Here is a 20,632-nt window from a genome sequence, read left to right on the forward strand (position 1 = left end):
GAGTTACGCTTAACTTACATGCGCGCGCCATGCAATAATAAATTTTTAAAGGGTCAATCTGTAAAACACGTGTATTTTCCCTTTGAACTCGCAACAGAAACCCAGCTCCTCCGCCAACAAATCCTCTATAAATAACCCCCTCTTTCTCTCTCACCTGCTCCCAAAGAAAAAGAAAAAAAAAGAACAAAGAAAGAAAATTTCCGAAAAAGGAAAATGCCGACTGGCTCGGCGAATGCGAGCGGAATCAAGCTCCAAAATCCTCCAGAACGTCCAAATCCAAACCCTAACCCCAATCTCGACCCGATGTCGGCGAGGGCCCCTCCGGCGAGGCGGCGGCGCTCCACCAGCCCCAGTTCCTCTCTCGCGAGGAGGTCCTCCGCCGGCGATCTCTCCGCGCGAAGAAGCTCTCTAGGGTTTATCGGAGGCACTATTGGGCGCTGATTGAGGAGATTAGGGCTAAGCATCGGGACTACTATTGGGAGTTTGGGAAGAGCCCTTTGGAGGGGGAGGAGGAGGAGAATGAGGAGGGGGAGAGGAAAAGGTGTGGGACTTCAGGGTGCAAATCGAAGGCGATGCCGCTGACGACGTACTGTCATCAGCACATATTGTCTGATAAGAAGCAGACTCTGTACAAGGGCTGCGCGTTTGCGACGAAAAGGTACCAAGTTTTCAATTTTTTGTAGGACTTCGTGTGGATTTTAGTAAAGAAGCGTATATGAAATTTTGGGCCTTTGGTATACATGGGATTGATGCGTTTCCTCCCTCATGATTACAAATAAACCGTACATAAAAACTAGAGAAATTTTACAAGAAATACTTCAAGAAACACTCAGAACCAGTCACCCGTCTTCATTGTTTTGCAAACGCTGCTGATTAGGATGCGTTTCCTCCCTCATGCTTCTTTTAGGTGGTTTGAATGCCCACTACTTTATGGGGAATTCTGAGGGGTTACATGCTCACATACTGTCTCCGCAGCATCAATTCTATATGTATGGTTATTTCATTTTTATTATTTTTGAAATAAAAATAGTTAAATACATGGTACGTGGCATAATGAGAAGATTCATTTGGAGAATTTTTTTTTTATTTCCTTGGAAGAATAATGTTAATTATACGGTAAAGCTAAATATGCATATGCGGTTTTTTAAAAAAATCTCCTGGAGAAGTAGAAACTTTGACTTAACATGCAACCAATTTGTACATAAACATAAGTGGGTCAAGTTTGCTCTGGGTCTAGACTCTAGAGGTGTCCGGATGCTGAGATGATAAAAGGCTAATTGGCTAGATGGTTGTATGGGGTGCCTACTTTTGTAAAGTAGAAAAAGTTTAAACTTTACAGCTCTAAATGTACTATATCTCTTTCTTACATTTTAGGTGTTATTTCATGTATTGTGTAAATTTGGGTTTTGCATATTAGCTTCATGGACTAATAGGACGTAGTCGGTGCTTGGATATCTATTCGTTGTATTACAATCATTTGCCACGGAGAGAAAGCCAAGAACAGAAAAAAAGTAGGGAGCGAATGAGAAAAAAAAAACCATGAGAGCATGCCGCAGACATAAATTATACTTGTATTGCCTTTGTCATATTTTAGAAGTGCATCTTATCACAATACAGTTTTCTTCCAAAAGCCTCTAGATTACAGGAAAATAAAAATTCCAATTCCCATTTAATACATTTACAACCTCAATTCATCCCCGAGGCCCATGTTTATTTCTTCTAAAACCGCCATGTCGGTGCGTACATAAAGCCTAATCTTGTCTTCTGTGGATGTATCTAGTCCTCTCTCATACGAAGTCTGAAGTGTAAATTGATCACAGTTCCTTCTCCATATTACCTTTCCTTATAAGGTTTCCTTCCCTTTCCATACATAAAGCTGTTACCTACTTTCCTTTTAAAACTTGTCTTTAAAGATTGGGTCATTTGCACTTAAGTTAAATACCCCAAAAGCAAAGGTTACCTCATTTTTAACTTTGATACCTGAAAATTTTTTTGCCCAAAAAATATCCCAAAGTTAAACAAAATCTTAAACTTTGATATCCCAAAGTTCAATGAAATTAAACTTTGATACCCCAAACTTAATTTTTTTCATTAAAATTTTGTTAAAATTTGTGGTATCAAAGTTTAAATTTTGTTAAAGTTGGGTATCAAATTTAAATTTTATAAAAACTTTTTTTTATTGGCCAAAAAATTAGGGTATCAAGCTTGAAAATGAGGTAAACTTTGGGGTATTTTTTAGGCCCGCCTCCCAAGAGAGAGAGAGAGAGAGAGAGAGAGACTTTGGGGGTATTAAAGTTGAAAATAGAGTGACTTGGGGTTATTTTTTTTGACAGTTGTTATCATTTAAATATAGCACTTTTAGAATTGCTGCCCAACAAAATAATATACCGCTCTCATCCAACTAACACTTGAGATAATTGAAAACTAAACTGTAATTTAACCTTTCAAAGAAATCAAATAGTAAATTTTATTTATTCAAGTGATTCAGAGGGTTTTAATATGCAGATCATTTTGCTTCAAGAGTAGTTGCCCCATAAGCAAACTTATTTTCAGAGGCATGCAGCTGTCCATTGGCACTCAAATGGATCAGATTCTTTATTAATTTAGGGAACACGATGTCCCATTATGATATGTTTTTTTAATCATTACTCGGACAACTATTTAGCATGATAACATTTTTGATATTCCAGTTTAATATTGTATCACACTTTATCGTGTAATTTTTGCAACTTTCAAATAAACCTACTATCTAGCATAGGTATATACATGTCACACTCAAGATGCCTTGATGGTGAAAGGGTAGCCACGCGAGATTTATCTCGTGCTAAAGAGCGTGGAGGTTCGAATCCTCTTCAAGGCATCATACTGATTAACTCATTGAATGAAGACTTCAGTGGACTTGTCTATGAAATATAAGCAACCGAGAATTTATGAGTATATGTTTTTTTTTTCTTTTAAAGTTCCTTGTTCGTGCTTTATGTTTGAAATATTTCCCTAATGAACAATGGTCTTACCTATGCTTCATAACAGTCACTTCTTCTCAGTGAATACCGGTCTTTTGTTAGCTCGAGTTTATTTTCAAACTTGTGTTAATCTTGTGTTATCTTTTTATGCTAAAATCAATAACATTTTTTTCCTTTTCCCCCTAATTTACTTAATAATTTATAACCTTATTGTATAAGTTAGTTATCTTACGTGTCGTAGAGACATGACTCATTAATAAATTTGTTCATTTAATACAATCTCTTAATATCACTGTATCACACTATCTGTTTATGTTATATTTTGACATATTTTACTCCTTAATCATCACTCTGTTCAGTGTAAATATACGCTACTGCTTTGGTCTCTATGACACCCTACTGTTTGTGGCTTTAGATTGTCATATAAAAGGTTGTTGGTCTCAACAGGTATCCTTATGGCTTATTGATGCTCTTTTGTTCATACTATTTGCTATCTGCCTGCTATCTTCTAAAGCTAGGCAGCAGGTTCAGTTTGGTCTCATGCTTCCTCACCTTTCCTTTTCCCCCTTATAAAACAACTGCAAGAATGACGTTCCCTAGTTTGCATGAGAAACACAAGATGAAGGGACGAAACAAAAGGAAAAAAAAAATCAATGAAAGCCTTTGTCCACCCCACAGCGCTACCAACCAACTGCTTTCTACTAATCACCACTGTGACAAACACATTTCTGCTCTCATTGGTTAGGTGTTTTTCCAAAAACAGAGATTGATGATTATTTCTCTGCCCTGCTATTGCTAAGACCAAAATTGTTTGATCCTGTCATTTAGGTTAGACTAGTGCTTTATTTTTCATGCTATATTTGCTTAAAGAGGCTCTCCTAGTATACAATAGCATGTACTAAATAGAACTTGCATGTATGCATTGACTTGCAACTTCATTACATAAACGTCTTGATGCAGTTGCAAATTTATTAGACCTTCTTCTGGTAGCTGTTGTGTTGTGTTTCTATGTTTTAGCATGCACATTTTCCCATGGAGGTGTCTAAAATTACAGTTAGTCTCTCCGACATTACAAACATGGCCAATAATAACTCTAATGTCTTGGGCATCATATAGGGAACTTGTGCTTGTGCTGTAGGCATTCTTCTCGTATTCTTCATCTATTATTTGTGCTGAAAATATGTGTTTAAGAGTCAGTAGGGATACAATCATCTCTTCCCTTATGAAACAACTGTTTGCTATACTGAGTATTCATGCTGTTTTTCAGTTAATTTTGATTTGTTGGTATTGCACAGTTCACAGCCTAAATGTGGGAAGCCAATTCTTAGATCTACAGTGCCATCTCTCTGCCATGTGCACTATCAGAGGAATCAGAGGCAGATTTCACAAGCCTTGAAGAAGGCAGGCCTTAATTCTTCGAACAAAGCTCCTCCTAAGTTTCATGTCTTAATTTCTGAATGTGTGAGGCAAATTCAAGCCAGAAGAAGAGAAAAGTTGATGGCAACCACAACTGCAGATAAGGTTAACAATGTTGGTTAAATCTTCTATGGTTGTGGTTTGCATTTCAGGAAGAAAGAAAGCAGAAAATTGCAATTATGTGATAAGGTTAGGAAAATTAGTTCAACCTTATATAATCATGGTTTTGTTTGTTTCTGTTTAGTTTTTTGATTCTTCACTGAGGACAACTGATACGAGAGAGATGCGCGTCATTGGCAAGAAACCTCCTCCAGTGGAAAAGAAATTCACTAGTTTACGAGGTAAACTCAAAGCTGCTTCTTTTTTTTTTCCTTTCTTTTTAAACACTGTAGTTGCAACTTGTTTGCTTTATTTATCTTTTTCCCATGTAAGATTCTTGAAACTAGCTTCCATTCTGCTAGTCCTTCACCAGTTTGTCTCGCTATCATATTCCAGTTTCAGCTTAGTTTCAGCTTTCCGATAGTTGTTTCATTAGGGTGTTTCGAATACTGAATGACAGGTAGAGAAGAGAAATACTTTCTCGTCACTATCTATTTGGTCCTGGTTAGATGATAGAAGGTGAAAAGGTACAAAATCGAGGTCGAAATTTATGTGCCATTCACCTTTTTCGTGTAAACTGTTTTATTATTAGAAGAAGTGGTTAGTGGAAAGTGGATAGCATGGGTGGAGAGAATAAAATATTAATCTCTCTTTTCTCTTAATTCATTTTACATTTACTCTCTCAAGAATGTTAAGAAAGTGAAAACGGTGTTAAACAGTTGATGCAACACCCTCACTTTTCATTTACTTGTAGAACACTTTCCAACTGCTAAACAAGAAACAAAATAGAAAGTGGACTACTGTCCAAATTTTGATCCATTTTTCATTTACTTTCTAGTTGTCAAAGATGTCTTAATGGCTCATGAACTTTGCTTTTTTTATCAATGGTTTTTGTTTATAACCGCCTGAAGTGGCTATTTTGTTGTTCGGGCTAGAGGAATAATAGTCAAAAGGGTTAATTGTGGATAGATCCCTTGTATTGGTATTTTGAACAAGCTATTTCTCTGGTTTTATTGTTGTAAACAGACTTCTTGAGTAAAATTCTTTTTCACTCTTACCTTCAAAGATAATTGTTTTTTGACAAATAGACCCTTGCGGGTGAAAGAGTCAAAAAATTTCACTCAGGGGGTGGTCTATCAGCAACAACAAAACCAGATGGGTAGTAAGTTCAAATTTCAAAAGATGGGTATGACAGGGTTCTATCTACAATGAACCCTAATTAAAATATGCTATCTTCTGATTGGTAGTATTTGTTGCAGGGAGGTTGCAGGACAGCGTTGGGAGGATGATGGCCTCAAGCCCTGATAAGGCACAACTTTCCCCCTCCATGACCAAGGTTAAGTGATGCCGTTGGGGTCTCACCAAAAATTGAATTCTTTCCGGGGGCTTACCAAGATGTAAAAAAATGTTCTCGGGTTTTATCAAAATTGATTTTTCTAATAAAAAGGTTTGCTCAAGTATCTAGCATTGAGCTGATGTTTAATTTTTTTTATTTCACATTGTATAGGACATTAGTTACAGCTACGTTTGTTTTTGGAAAGAGTTGTAAATTTGTGGCATTGATGTTTCTGATAGGTTGCTACGGAAGTACTCGCAAATTGTTTTGTTTTGTAATTTTTACTGCTTGAGTTCCTCTCCTCCTCCATCCCCTTCTTTTAGTTCAATACTAGTTGAGATGCACGTGCAATGTACGTGGTTGGATATCATAATTATTTAAATTAATAAAAATAGAGTTAAAATAAAAAATAATTTTTTTTGTGAGATTGATCATCAACTCAATAATCTCTCTCAAATAAAATATTGTCATTGTTTCATTCAACCCAGATTGTGGCCACGTGATTTATTATTTATGAGTTATAAACACATTAATCTAACACAACATCTCTATTTATTAGTATCTTGAAATCTTTAAAAGATGGGTGATCATTCAATTCACAAATAAATTTTGCATATAAATTTACTTGCAAATTGTCCATTAAAAATTTAGTTGTGGTTTGACTCATATTCACGTTAACTTTTAGTTGTTTTTTCGCTCATATTTATATTATCTAATATTCTCATTCAATTTTATTGCTCATTCTATGTGTCATAAAGTAAAACTAAAAGTATGAATAATTATTTTCTGCGAAATTAGAGCAGGGAAATTATGTGAAATTAGAGCAGAGAGATTATGATATATTTTCACCATGTGCTCTAAATATAATTTTTTTATGCAGGGCCCCTATCAAATCTTACCCTAAACGATGTGGATGAAAAATGCTATTATAACTCACTTGCTTAGGGAAATTGTATTGTATATAGGACACATAACTCATCTGGAATATCCACATCTACTAAGTGGATTTTGCTATTACGAGAGCAACATATTGGTGACTCGTATTCAATTTTTTTGTCTCTATAAAAGACACAAGAATTTAGAGTGCATAGCTTATATATCGCAAAAAAACATATTGGTTCATGAATAATTTTTCCTAATAACGAAATTATTACAACGATATTATTATTCAATATTAAATCAATTTTATTATGTAAGATTATATGACCATTTTTAATAAATTATAATATATATATATATATATAAATCTCGATGCTTTATGACTAGTAGTTGGGCTCCACAAAATATGTAACTTTACATTGCAGTTTGCTATTTGTAGTACTGTTGTTAATATCATTACCTTTCCTCTTTATCTTATTATTCAGGTTTTTCAAATGTAAGTTCTCTTTTGCTAATCACTCAATTGGCTATATTTAGTTTTTATAATATCTGAGGTTAGAATTATATATATATATATATATATATATATATGAAAACCTCGATTCTTATAGTCAATAGTTGAGCTCCACAAAATAGGTTAACTTTACATTATAATTTGCTATTTATAGTACTATTGGCAATGCATTGCCTTTCCTCTTTATCTAATTATTCATACTTTTCTGATGTAAGTTTCTTTTGCTAATTACTTAATTGGCTATAATTAGTTTTTATAATATCAAATGTTAGAATATTCTCTTCTGTTTAAAAAGTATTGACATGATTTTTAAAAAATATATATATACACCTAGTTGTAATAGTATATACTTCAGTTTAACTCAAACATTAGTTTGAAGCCATTTAGAGTGAGGTCCTTTCTACGCTAGAATGATGATATAGTGATTACACAGTCCAAAAATCAAAGAAGAAATTTCTACAGAGGAAAAATAATTTCATATGTCAAATTAAGAACTAATTTATAAAATATACATGGGTAGTGTAGATAACTATAGAAAGTAAGGTATATATCTTCATAAAAATTCCATAATGAATGACCAACTACAATCATCCTAATTTAAGCATAAATAATTATTATTTTAGTTACTAATGTGATACGCGTAACTATGGAATAAATCTCAAGCAAAAAATAAGAATTGAGATTGTATTATGCTGTGGGTAAATAAATAAATGTCATTAGAGATCCTCTTTATATTAAATTTAAAAGTAATTATTTAAATTATTAAGCACCAAATATTAGCTCATGTGAGAAAGTAAAGTAATCTATAGTCTATATACGTATATAGTCAATCAATCAAACATATTAAACTTATGATGAGCACAGTCAAAATTATATGGTGGGTTCACATTAAATATAATTTATAAAAAATAGTACATTAAAATCAAAAATCTTTTTAACCACTATATAGATTGTCTGAATTTTTTTGCATATATAAACTATATTGCCTAAGAATAGTGATGTGCACACTTAACTATGATCTAATAATTTTAAGAACAACTTACTCTTCAATATCATCATTAATTGACGTATCAATGCATTACACTAAAAAAACAAGGAAAATTTAGAAAACTACAAAATAAACACCCTTAAAAGTTTTAAAAATTATAAAAATATCCTAAACTTTTATAATTTACAATAAACAAAACTATTAAATATTACATTGAAATTAAGGAATTACAAAAATCATTAAAAAAAATTAAACTTTGGAGGGGTAATTTACAATGTACTAAACTTTAAGGGTGCTTTTTTTGTAAATTTCAAATGTAATAGATTTTCAATTAGTTATGTCCTTTTCAAAAACGTTATGTGTAATATTGACTATGAAAAGTTTTTTTCTAAACCTATACTTTTAAAAGGTGTATGATATTTTTTACAAAAAATTAATTTTCTAGTGATTGTTAAGAATTTTGCATATTCATTTTAGTATCTACATGTTAGAAATTCTCATGATGTTTTTTATAAATTATAAAGTTTAGGGGTTTTTTGGAATTTTTTAAACTTATAGGCCTTTTCTACAGATTGTAAATTATTTATAGACAATTTATAATTCCTATGCTTTCAATTTACTAATTAATTTGAAATTCTCGGGGTGTTTTTTGTAAATTTAAAATTTAAAGGTTTGTTTATAATTTTCAAAACTTTAAGGGTGTTTTCTATAAATTATAAATTATATAGATGATATTTTTAATTCCTATATTTTCAATGTACTATTAGGTTAGAAATTATTAGGATTTTTATAATTTTTAAGGTTTTATTTGCAATTTGTAAAAAGTTCAGAGTGCGTATTGGAAATTCCATAAATTTTCGTGGGTTATTTGTGTTATTTGTAGGTTTTTAGTGTGTTTATAGGTTTAAAATTTTTAAGGTGTTTTTTATAAATTTTGAATTTGTAGGGGTATTTTTGTAATTTTTTAAACTTATAAGATATTCTCTCCAAAGTCAAAAAACTTTCAGTTTCTAGCTAACATATGTTTTTTAAATTTCTCACTGAATTAAAATAAGTAAAAATTTATAATTTTTAAGATGTTTTAATAAAAATTTAAATTTATAGGGGTGTTTTTGCAATTTTAAAAAACTTGAAGAATATTTTTTACAAAGTCTAAAAACTTTTAGGTGCTAGCTAGCATATGTTTTTTAGATTTTTCTATGAACTGAAATAAGTAAATTATTTGAATTATATGAAATATATTTCTTTTATCCAATAACATGTTAAGTCTCATTATGAATAGAATAAATAATTTAGTTACCAATTCAAAGAAGATATGATAATAAGAATAAATTAGGATAACAATGTAATATTCAAAAAAAATCTAAGGGTAATATTGACCATAGAAAGATTTTCCCGAAGTCGTGCTTTTAAAAGGAGTATGATATGATTAACAGCTTGCCTAGGGTTGGGCGTTGGCTGGTTCGACTTGTGGGCTGACCAGGCCTAGCCCGTCATGGGTTATGATCCGGCTCGGCCCGTAGTGGGTCAGACCCAACTTGGCTCATGATATACACGGGTCACGGGTTGGGTTAGGTCCAGCCCTAGAATTGGGACTAGAGAAATAGGTCCGGTCCACCATTAACTCGGCTCACCATCGACCTGGCCTAGCTCGACCCGATCCTAATTTTAAATTATTAGTTTTTAGTTTTTAGTTAACATTTTTTTCTTTTTTCCTCTTGTATTTATAATTTAAATTTAAACTAAAGGAAAATTATTAATATTCTGTGGACGTAGGTCATTCTTTGAAGTCCGAACTACATATCTTTGTATTTGCGATGTTTTTCTGTGTGATGTTTATCTTTATATAATATGTGTGTGTATGTATCATTTTAAATAAAGATTAAAATAGAAAAATAATTTAAATATAATCTAATAGATACTAATGCAAAGTTAATATAGTTTAGAAATTAAAAATAAAAAATTAGAAAAAGTTGAAAAACCCATGGGCCGGGTCGGGTCTAACCTCAGATCTAGATCAGAGAAATAGGTCTGGCTCACTCTGACCGAGGTGGGCCCGAGTCGGATCGATTAGACCCTAGAGGGGGGGTGATTAGGATCTTATGCTAATCTAATCCGATTTTATGCCAATTAAAATTAATTAACAAGTTATCCTAGCAAGTATGAAATACAACAAAAATATAAGCTAGGATAAGCAATATGAACAATGAGATATATCCTATATGATGAAATATATGCAATGATATATATAAACTAACACAAGGGGAAACAATAATCTAAACAAGATAGTGGATGAAATAAATGAGTAATGCACAAATGACGATATAAGATAAATGCAAAATCAAATACGCCAAAGACAAACTCAAACAAGCAATATGATCACGGTGTTCGGACCTTCCGTCTTACGTCTCCGCTCCCCTCTCCCGGGGAGAAATCCACTATCACAACCGTGTTTTCTACGCTCACCCGAATAACGTTTACACCTCACAATGTCGGTTTTCAACGCTCACCGATCAACGTTCACTCCTCACACTCAGTTTTATAGTTCACCGAAAACTCCACAACACACTCGGTTTTCTAGCTCACTGAAAACCTTACACCACTCACAATGTAACAAATATAAATTTGTTCTCTACAATAGATGAGAACACAATTAAGCACAACTCAATGTTACAATCTCTCACAACCCTAATATACTATGTATGCAAATACAATAAGCTCAAGTGGGTGTGTGTAACAATGAGATAATATAATCAAATCTAAACTCAATATAAAAACTAGCTTTAAAAATGATAATCAAATAACTAAGCAAATGTAAAGCTAGATAGAGTTTAGAAAACTTCTCCAATAGATGACAAGATGGAGAGATGGAGATTGGAGCCCAAACAAGAAGATGATCTCCTCCACTTGTGAAAACAATCTTCAAACCAAACAAACACTAAAAACACACTTAAACCCTTGTTTAAAAACTTGTTTAAAACATTCTTGGATGCTTGATAGAACTGAGGAAAGAGGGGGTATTTATAGAAACCCCAAAGCCAAGAGAAAGCCAAGCAAAAGACCAAAAAAAACCACCGGTCGACCGGTGCGGTCGACCGAAATCTGATACATGAAAATCTGATTTGCTGATTTTAAAACGCTGTTTAAAAATATCAAATAAATTCCAAAAAATGTAAAACTTTGGGGAATGATTGTAGACATGATAATAAACATGCTACAATAACTGGTTTCCAAAAAGGACTTCCCAAATAAAAAATATCATCATTTTACAAAATAGTCCAAAACAAGAAAATGTAAACATGTGAATTTTGATATTAAACCATGTTTTGAAACTTTGCACAATGATTATGTAGACTTAATAAAATATGTATATGATTATTGTTAAGTCCAAAAACTAAGAATATAATATTTTTACAAATACAATAGAAAATAAAACATATGAGTATGTATATGAAAATATATTTGTTTCATATCTAAGTAGTTAAACCAAATCACAATAATAAATATGAAATATATAATTTCATATTTGTAAACATAAAAACCTATAACTATATATATACATAAAAACCAAATACGTGTGTGTATATGATATTAAGCTTAAGGTACTAACACACATAATATAAAACCTAAACTAGATTACCCAAGCCGATCTTGATCTTCAATAAGCTTGACTTGGTACACTATGCGGATAAAGCTGAACTTGGATCTTAAACTTAAATTGCATAAGCTTCACTCCACAATTCCGCCAACCTCCATTGGATATGATCGTTAAAGATCTATTCCATCAATCCTCCAACACGTTGTTTGTCTACAATAAATAGAAATATACCAACACTAGACAAACAACATTAGTGGCAAATTGTTTGTTAAACATCATCAAAACAAAGAGGCCAACAATCTCCCCCTTTTTGATGATGACAAACAATTTACAAAAAAGATATATGCATGAAAGGAAATAAATATACAATATTGTAATTATCATGCATATGAACGAAAAGAATATATACTCACAATATTTCTCCCACTTTGACAACATCAAAAAGGGGACAAAAGAATTAAGAGAGCGAAAGCTCCCCCTACAAATAAGCATAGGTGAGTATAAAACAAGTATAGGGATTGCTCCCCCTATCAAAATGCTTTAATGAATATATGCAATGAATGCTAAGGCATACATATGTGAGCAAGCATAGATGGAAAGTATACTAAACACTCCTCACATACAAAAAGACAATGAAGACACATATAAATATGTCATTATGAAGATAGTGTCTCATTACACTAATATAAAAACCATGTATAAAATAGATTTATGAAATCAAAAGAGAAAGAGCATGAGAATCATGCAAAATGTTTTCAAATGAAAACAAATCAATCAATTGAAATCATAAATCACAAGTAAATCATACAAGAACATAAAACCAAATCATCATTGATTTTCAAAAATCAAGAGAGACAATTATATCTAGCTATTGAGCTAGTATCAACCCATGTAAATATTTTAGCATCCGGTAAATAAGATTTGGGAATAAACACACAATAAATCCGGAGGGTATATAATTACAAACCTCTCATTAAAATCGAAACTAATAGTCATGAAAATAAAATAATTAATCAAAGAAAAATTGTTTTAATATTCAAAGATTTCAAAGCATAATTTTCAAAACCAAGACAAAATAAAAATAAAAATCACTAAAGTACTTGGTTTTAAAAATCAAATTTGTTTTGGTACCCAAGAATTCTTGGTACCAAGAGATTTAGGGACATGACCCCTATCTTTTAAGCTCAAAGCCCTTGGGTTATGAACCCTCTTAGGCATATGTGGTGTACTAACACAGTCAAAGCAATAATCACTCAAATAACCCTTCCGATTGTAATTTGTGCAATGAAAGAGATCCATTTGTTTTTGTGGACCATTAGCTCGTGCACGGGAATCATTTGCAAACATAGGTTGTTCTTTAAAATTATTTTGCAAAGGGGAAACTCTCCTCAAATCAAACCAAAACTTTCCTAAGTGGCCATATCTACCACAAACATCACATTTAAAAGCATGTGGTCTACTAGAAGCATTTGGCAAATGAGATTTCTTTTTCAAATCAAAACAATATTCGGCCAAATGACCAAAACGATCACAATGATCACATCTATACACATGAGCATGCTTATGATGAACAATGGGTGCATGTGTGTGTACATGTGATGAAGAAGCTACATGAGATGCACAAGGAGCATAGACATTATTATGTTTGTGTGCATCATAGCAAAATTTAGCTAGATGGTCTTTACGGCCGCAAATAGAGCACTTGTAAACTTTGCTATATATGTGTGCATAATGAGTGGATGATTTTTTAGACTTGGCACACATATCCATAAGCCTCTTATGATTATCAAAGCATATTTTCAAAGTTAAATCTAAAGATGAAATGTATTTTTCATAAGATTCAAGTCTTCATTTTTAGGCATATATGCACTTTTAAAAGTAGAACATAAATAGTTATTTATAAAAGAAGCAGTATCATTTTGTATGTTCTTTACTTCTAACATGGCATTATCTTTTTCATGAGTTAACTTGGCAAAGTTTGAAAGCAAAGAATCATGATCCGATTTTAATTTTTCATTGTTTTCTTTAAGGATCATATTTTCATTAGAAATAATATAGAACTTAGAAGTTAAAGACTCATGATCGGATTTTAAATTTTCATGCTTGCTTTGTAAATTAATAAAATCATTTTGTAATTTCTTATAGGCATGCAATAATTTATCACTAGCACAAGCAAGTTCATCATTATATAAATCATTATCGGGTTCGAACTCACAAACCTCACTAGGGCTATCGCCTAGTGCTCGTGTGCATGAAGGGATCGCCTCCAAGTCTCCTTGATGCGCTTCTATGAATTTTCATAATGTATAAGCGCTATCAAAAGAATCAAGCTTGTTAGACATAAATGAATCAAATGCATTTAATAAAAATTCTAACATAAGCTTGTTCATAATAAACATCTTTTTATCATGTTTGTTCCACTTGGTTTTCTCCAACGTGGGAACAATATAAGCACAATCAATGATTTCCCATAAATCGATATTTTTAGATTAAACAAATATTTTGAATCTAAAGCACCATTGAGCATAGGGGAAAACATTGAATTTAGGAGCAACACTAGAATCATAGCCTAAACAAGATGCATCATTTATATCCATAATTTGTAAAAATATGCAAGCAAGATACAAATGTATGATTAGCACAATAAGATAACTTGGATCTTTAACTCAAGGCGATTAGACATTAAATCAAAGAGCACCAAGCTCTGATACTAATTGTTAGACCCTAGAGGGGGGTGATTAGGGTCTTATGCTAATCTAATCCGATTTTATGCTAATTAAAATTAATTAACAAGTTATCCTAGCAAGTATGAAATACAACAAAAATATAAGCTAGGATAAACAATATGAACAATGAGATATATCCTATATGATGAAATATATATGCAAGGATATATATAAACTAACACAAGGGGAAACAATAATCTAAACAAGATAGTGGATGAAATAAATGAGCAATGCACAAATGGCGATATAAGATAAATGCAAAATCAAATACGCCAAAGACAAACTCAAACAAGCAATATGATCACGGTGTTCGGACCTTCCGTCCTACGTCTCCGCTCCCCTCTCCCGGGGAGAAATCCACTATCACAACCGTGTTTTCTATGCTCACCCGAATAACGTTTACACCTCACAATGTCGATTTTCAACGCTCACCGATCAACGTTCACTCCTCACACTCAGTTTTATAGTTCACCGAAAACTCCACAACACACTCGGTTTTCTAGCTCACCGAAAACCTTACACCACTCACAATGTAACAAATATAAATTTGTTCTCTACAGCCTTCGAAGCAAGTGCAGAGAACAAATCCTTTACCACAAGGAATCAACAGCTCCAAGATCAGAGTTGAGATCCAAAGTATTCCGAAAATTCGTCTCAGTCAACCTCGAACTTTCGAAAACTTTGGAGGGGGTTCTGTAGGCTGTCTAAAAATCACAATAGATAGTTGATCCCCATCAAAACACCGATGATGGAAGTTACACTCTGACGACTTCCAGAAGGTTACAATTTGAAGACTTTCACGTAGATCGCTAAAGGTTACAATCTGACGACCTTCACGACAACTGATGGAAACTCTAATCAAACAACCTTCATAATCAATATCGGGAGTTACAATCTGACGACTCTCATATATCAGAGAGCTAAAGCAAAGATTACAAAATAACGATCTTTGCAACGCTTCGACAGAAAGAGACTACAAATCGACGGTCTCTTCAAATCAAACTGTGGAAGTCCTCCCCGCACACCAGCATCAAGACGCATCGCGCCGCTGAACGCAGCTTCAACAATCAGCCGCAGAACGCAGCTCCAATCCGCTGCCAGACGCAACTCCAATCCGCTGCCAGACGCAACTCCAAATAGCTGCACAACGCAACTTCACAACGCTGCGTCCGAGCTTCCAGATGCTGCGTTCAAGCTTTTAGGCATTGCGTTTGGACACAGAATTCATACCAGAACGCGGGCCTGCGTTTGACTCGTTCAAACACGAGCTGAACGGTTTCAAAACCGTTTCCCCGTTTCCCATGATCTGAGGGGATCATAACTCCACTCAGGAGTGATTTAAGGGGCGGTTACATCCCATTAGCCCCACTTAGGAGCGAATTAAGGAGGTGGTTACACCCCTTAATCCCCTATAAATAACTAAAAATCAATTCAGTTCAGGGGTTCGATCGGTGGGGACTCCTTGGCAGCAGGGTTGGGTCGGTCTGTTGGAACTTCTTGGCAGCGAAAAGAGGATCCTTCATCATTCGGTTGGACTTTGGAGATCGGCAACAAGATCTTCTTCATCCTTGGCTTATAACCGACTTTCGGTTAAATCAACTCTTTCATAGAGTTTTAAACTCGTTCAGAGTTCTCCACAACGTCAAATCATGAGGAGAAGACCGCGTTCCAGTGAAACAAGACATCTGATCGTCAACGAGAAGCAAACTCGACGCGAGCATTCAAGGGAGGCATCTCATCGCCACCGTGAAGAACCCAGAATTAAACAAAGGGGAGAATCCAGATCATTCTCTTCTCTTTTGTAATCAGGAAATCCAATTGTAACTGAGATTAAAGGAATACAAATCAATTTTCCTTCGTTTCTTTTACTGCAAATTTTCCCACAAACAAACACAATTAAACACAACTCAATGTTACAATCTCTCACAACCCTAATATACTATGTATGCAAATACAATAAGCTCAAGTGGGTGTGTGTAACAATGAGATAATATAATCAAATCTAAACTCAATATAAAAACTAGCTTTAAAAAATGATAATCAAATAACTAAGCAAATGTAAAGCTAGATAGAGTTTAGAAAACTTCTCCAATAGATGACAAGATGGAGAGATGGAGATTGAAGCCCAAACAAGAAGATGATCTCCTCCACTTGTGAAAACAATCTTCAAACCAAACAAACACTAAAAACACACTTAAACCCTTATTTAAAAACTTGTTTAAAACATTCTTGGATGCTTGATAGAACTGAGGAAAGAGGGGGTATTTATAGAAACCCCAAAGCCAAGAGAAAGCCAAGCAAAAGACCAAAAAAACCACACTGCAACGGCTCTGGAAACTAGCTGTTGGAACTGATCTGACAGAGCGGCGGTCGACCGTGGGCAACAAAAAAACAACAGAAAACTCCAGAGAGTTCGACGGTCGACCGCGAGAAATTTTCAGCTGACGGTCGACCGTGGCGATCGACCGCGAAAGTTTCTGCTGCCTACTATGCAAAGGACTCAGGTGCGGTCGACCGTGGCGGTCGACCGTGAACTGATATATGAAAATAAAGTTCTGAAAACTGTTTTTCTGATTTTAAAACACTGTTTAAAAAAATCAAATAAATTCCAAAAAATGTAGAACTTTGGGGAATGATTGTAGATATGATAATAAACATGTTACAATAACTGGTTTCCAAAAAGGACTTTCCAAATAAAAAATATCATCATTTTACAAAATAGTCAAAAAAATGAAAATGTAAACATGTGAATTTTGATATTTTGGCTAAACCATGTTTTGAAACTTTGCACAATGATTATGTAGACTTAATAAAATATGTATATGATTATTGTTAAGTCCAAAAACTAAGAATATAATATTTTTACAAATACAATAGAAAATGAAACATATGAGTATGTATATGAAAATATATTTGTTTCATATCTAAGTAGTTAAACCAAATCACAATAATAAATATGAAATATGTAATTTCATATTTGTAAACATGAAAACCCAAAACCATGCATGTATATATATAACTATATATATACATAGAAACCAAATACATGTGTGTATATGATATTGAGCTTAAGGTACTAACACACATAATATAAAACCTAAACTAGATTACCCAAGCCGATCTTGATCTTCAATAAGCTTGACTTGTTACACTATACGGATGAAGCTGAACTTGGATCTTAAACTTGAATTGTATAAGCTTCACTCCACAATTCCGCCAACCTCCATTGGATATGATCGTTGAAGCTCTATTCCATCCATCTTCCAACACGTTGTTTGTCTATAATAAATAAAAATATACCAACACTAGACAAACAATATTAGTGATAAATTGTTTGTTAAACATCATCAAAACAAAGAGGCCAACAAGATCCAGCTCGGCCTTGAAACCCGGCGAGCCGGGTCGCGGGCCTGAATCGGCCCGGTCCACACCTTGCCTCCCAAATCTTGAATTAGTCCCTGGAAATTATACCCCAAATCCTTAAGTATTTTGATCCTTCAAATCTTCATGTTTTGAAACAATGTCTCACATCTTTTGAGTGTTTCCAATTTACTCCCTTTAGTTAGCACACATTGAGAGATTTGGGGGATTAATTTCAAAACATTTAGGGGCTGTTTGTTTGGGTCAAAATATCAAGAAAGTAGCTTTTTGGAACAAAAAGTAAGTTTTGGGCTATTATAGGATTCCAAAACTTGGGTTTGGTTTACTTTTTTTTAAGAAAAGATTTCTAAAAACAGAGAAAACAGTAAATTTTAAGGACAACACAAATTCTCACTTTTAGCTCGGAAATGGGCTAAAATTTTTAACAGTTTGTGCACCTCAGTATTACCGCTCTCCTCTTTTCTCTTCACATGACAATCACTACCTATCTTCTCGTTACAATCACCGCCTATCTTCTCATTCCCTCCGCTTTTCCAATTCCCTCCTCCACTTCCCATCGTTTCATCCAAAACTTGGAGTTAAATCTCCTCAAATCAGCCATAAAAAGGTGTAAAGTGGTCCATTCTTCTTGATTACATCCATGATGAACTCTAGCTATTGATTTCAAGAAGAAATTTACGATTTTTTGGGGTTTATAAAGAAGTGGATATTTTGATTTTAGGGATTTTCATGATGCATGTCGCCATTGTTCTTGGAGGCAACCTTCTCTGAGGTGGGTGTAGTCGGGACTTCCTCTATGTTCTCTTCTTCAGATCTGAAGGCTTGATTTCTTGATTAGGGTTTCATAATATAAAATTTCACCTCGGGGCCTTCGGATATGCTCCATAACAAAGCAAAGGCATAACCTTTCTCTACGTTGTGATTTCTTTTTCGGGTGAGGTTTGTTTCAATCGTAACTTGATAGGTTGTTTCTTTTGTTTCCTTGAGTAATTTCACTTTGTGTGATTTCATAGTTTTGTACATGGAGTAAGTATATGGAATTAATGAAAAATATACAGGCTATGTTCCTATTGAAAGAAATTTTATACCGTGATCTTGGTAAAATTTGAAGTTCTTGATTTTCTTTGTTTGTTGAGCTGCAATGTTTGTCGTTAAAATCATCACAAATCTTCAAAACAAATTGAATTAGTCTTCGAAACAAGTTACGTGCTCTGTGAAAAGCTTTTACAAATGGACTAGTTTATCCAATGCTTCCAACTAACAATTTACATTTCAATATAATCTGCTTTCCTTCATTTTGTTTTATTATTGTTTATCTAACTATATGATTGAATGAATCAAAGCTTTATCTTATTAAATATGCTTGATAGTTACGTACTGACTCCTTTTTTGTTCTATGTTCAAACAATCTTAAAATTTTTTTTTTTACTTTTTTACATGTGTATCTTTACTTGGATAACTTTTGTATATACGTAGACGGCTAGCTCAAAATATTGGTACACTATGATTTCATGTGCAATATGATATCGTGGTTGATAATAAGAATTATTGATGTACTTATATAATTTGACTAAACTTTATATCAGCTAAAAGATTTAGAAATTGCTTTGAGTTTAAGCATTTGCATATGTTTAAGAATATATTTTTCAATCATTGTAGATGGATGATATTGATGACGAAATGTTAATGAGGATATAGAGTAATGTGACTATTGTAGGCACTAAAAAATACCAAGAAGCAAAGGAGTGTCGAACCTCACTACAAGCATGATGAGGGTCGTCACAACAACGAACCTCAACTCAATTAATAAAGTTTGTCTCAGCCAGATGAGACTCACAGTGCATCGTTCCTCAGAAGTCAAAGTTTGCCATGTGAGACGAAGTTCGCCCAGAAACAAAGTTCGTCATTGAAGACGAATTTCGTCTAGAGATGAGGCTTTCAACGCTTTATCCTTTAGGAGATGAAGCTTATTCAGGAAACGAAGCTCGTCAGTGAAGACGAAATTTTTTCAGAAGACGAAGTTTGTTAGTAGAAGCTCACGAGGCTTGCCACGTAGCCGGACTCGGCCATCAAAAGAAGAAGTTTACCAAATAGTGAAGCCCATCTTGTCAAACGAACCTCGCTGTGCATTAAGGCTCGTCTCATCTAACGAACATCGCCACACAGCGAGGCTCGTCTCACCAAGTGAGGCTTGACTCTAACGGCCTTGAAGACACAGTCAGCCCACGTAGGCTAAATTCAAGGAGTCAGTTACGCTCCTCAACCCCGCGATCAGCACGTCAGTTACGCGCTAGAGGCTTATAAATAGCCGCAAGCAGCTATGAAGAAGCCAACGGGGAGAGGACGAAATTAGCTCAATCAGAATCGAATATTTTGGCAGAATTCGCACTCAAGCTTGGAGAAGCTCTTTTGGAGATCTGAACCTCGGTTCTTGTGATCTAAAGTTAGACACGCGGCGGCTCAAGCACTCAACAGAGGCTAACTTTCTCCTCAAATTAAAATGATCTTGCTCTGATCGTCAATGAGAAGTAAGCTTGACATGAGCATCGAGTGAGGCATCTCATCGCCACGTAGAATCCATGTTGAACAAAGGAGAAGTCAAATCAACCTTCTTCTCTTCTGTACTTGAGAAAGGGCAATTATAAAGAAATTTTTACCAGGTGATAAAATCTCGTCTCATGACTAAAATAGTTAAGAGAATCAATCGTCTCATGTCTTTTTTGGGACCCTAC

The 20,632-nt window shown here is 33.9% G+C and overlaps 1 protein-coding gene across 1 annotated transcript; it reads left to right on the plus strand.

Annotated features, from left to right (window-relative positions):
* Nucleotides 288–6,092, plus strand: LOC109823157 (INO80 complex subunit D-like; the record flags this gene model as incomplete). Its single annotated transcript, XM_020389443.1, has 4 exons — nt 288–658; nt 4,259–4,484; nt 4,624–4,720; nt 5,738–6,092. Coding segments are annotated over 4 exons (780 nt in total), but the record flags the coding sequence as incomplete, so codon positions are not given.

Source organism: Asparagus officinalis, chromosome 9 (genome assembly GCF_001876935.1).
Source record: "Asparagus officinalis chromosome 9, Aspof.V1, whole genome shotgun sequence".
Lineage (NCBI taxonomy): Eukaryota > Viridiplantae > Streptophyta > Magnoliopsida > Asparagales > Asparagaceae > Asparagus > Asparagus officinalis.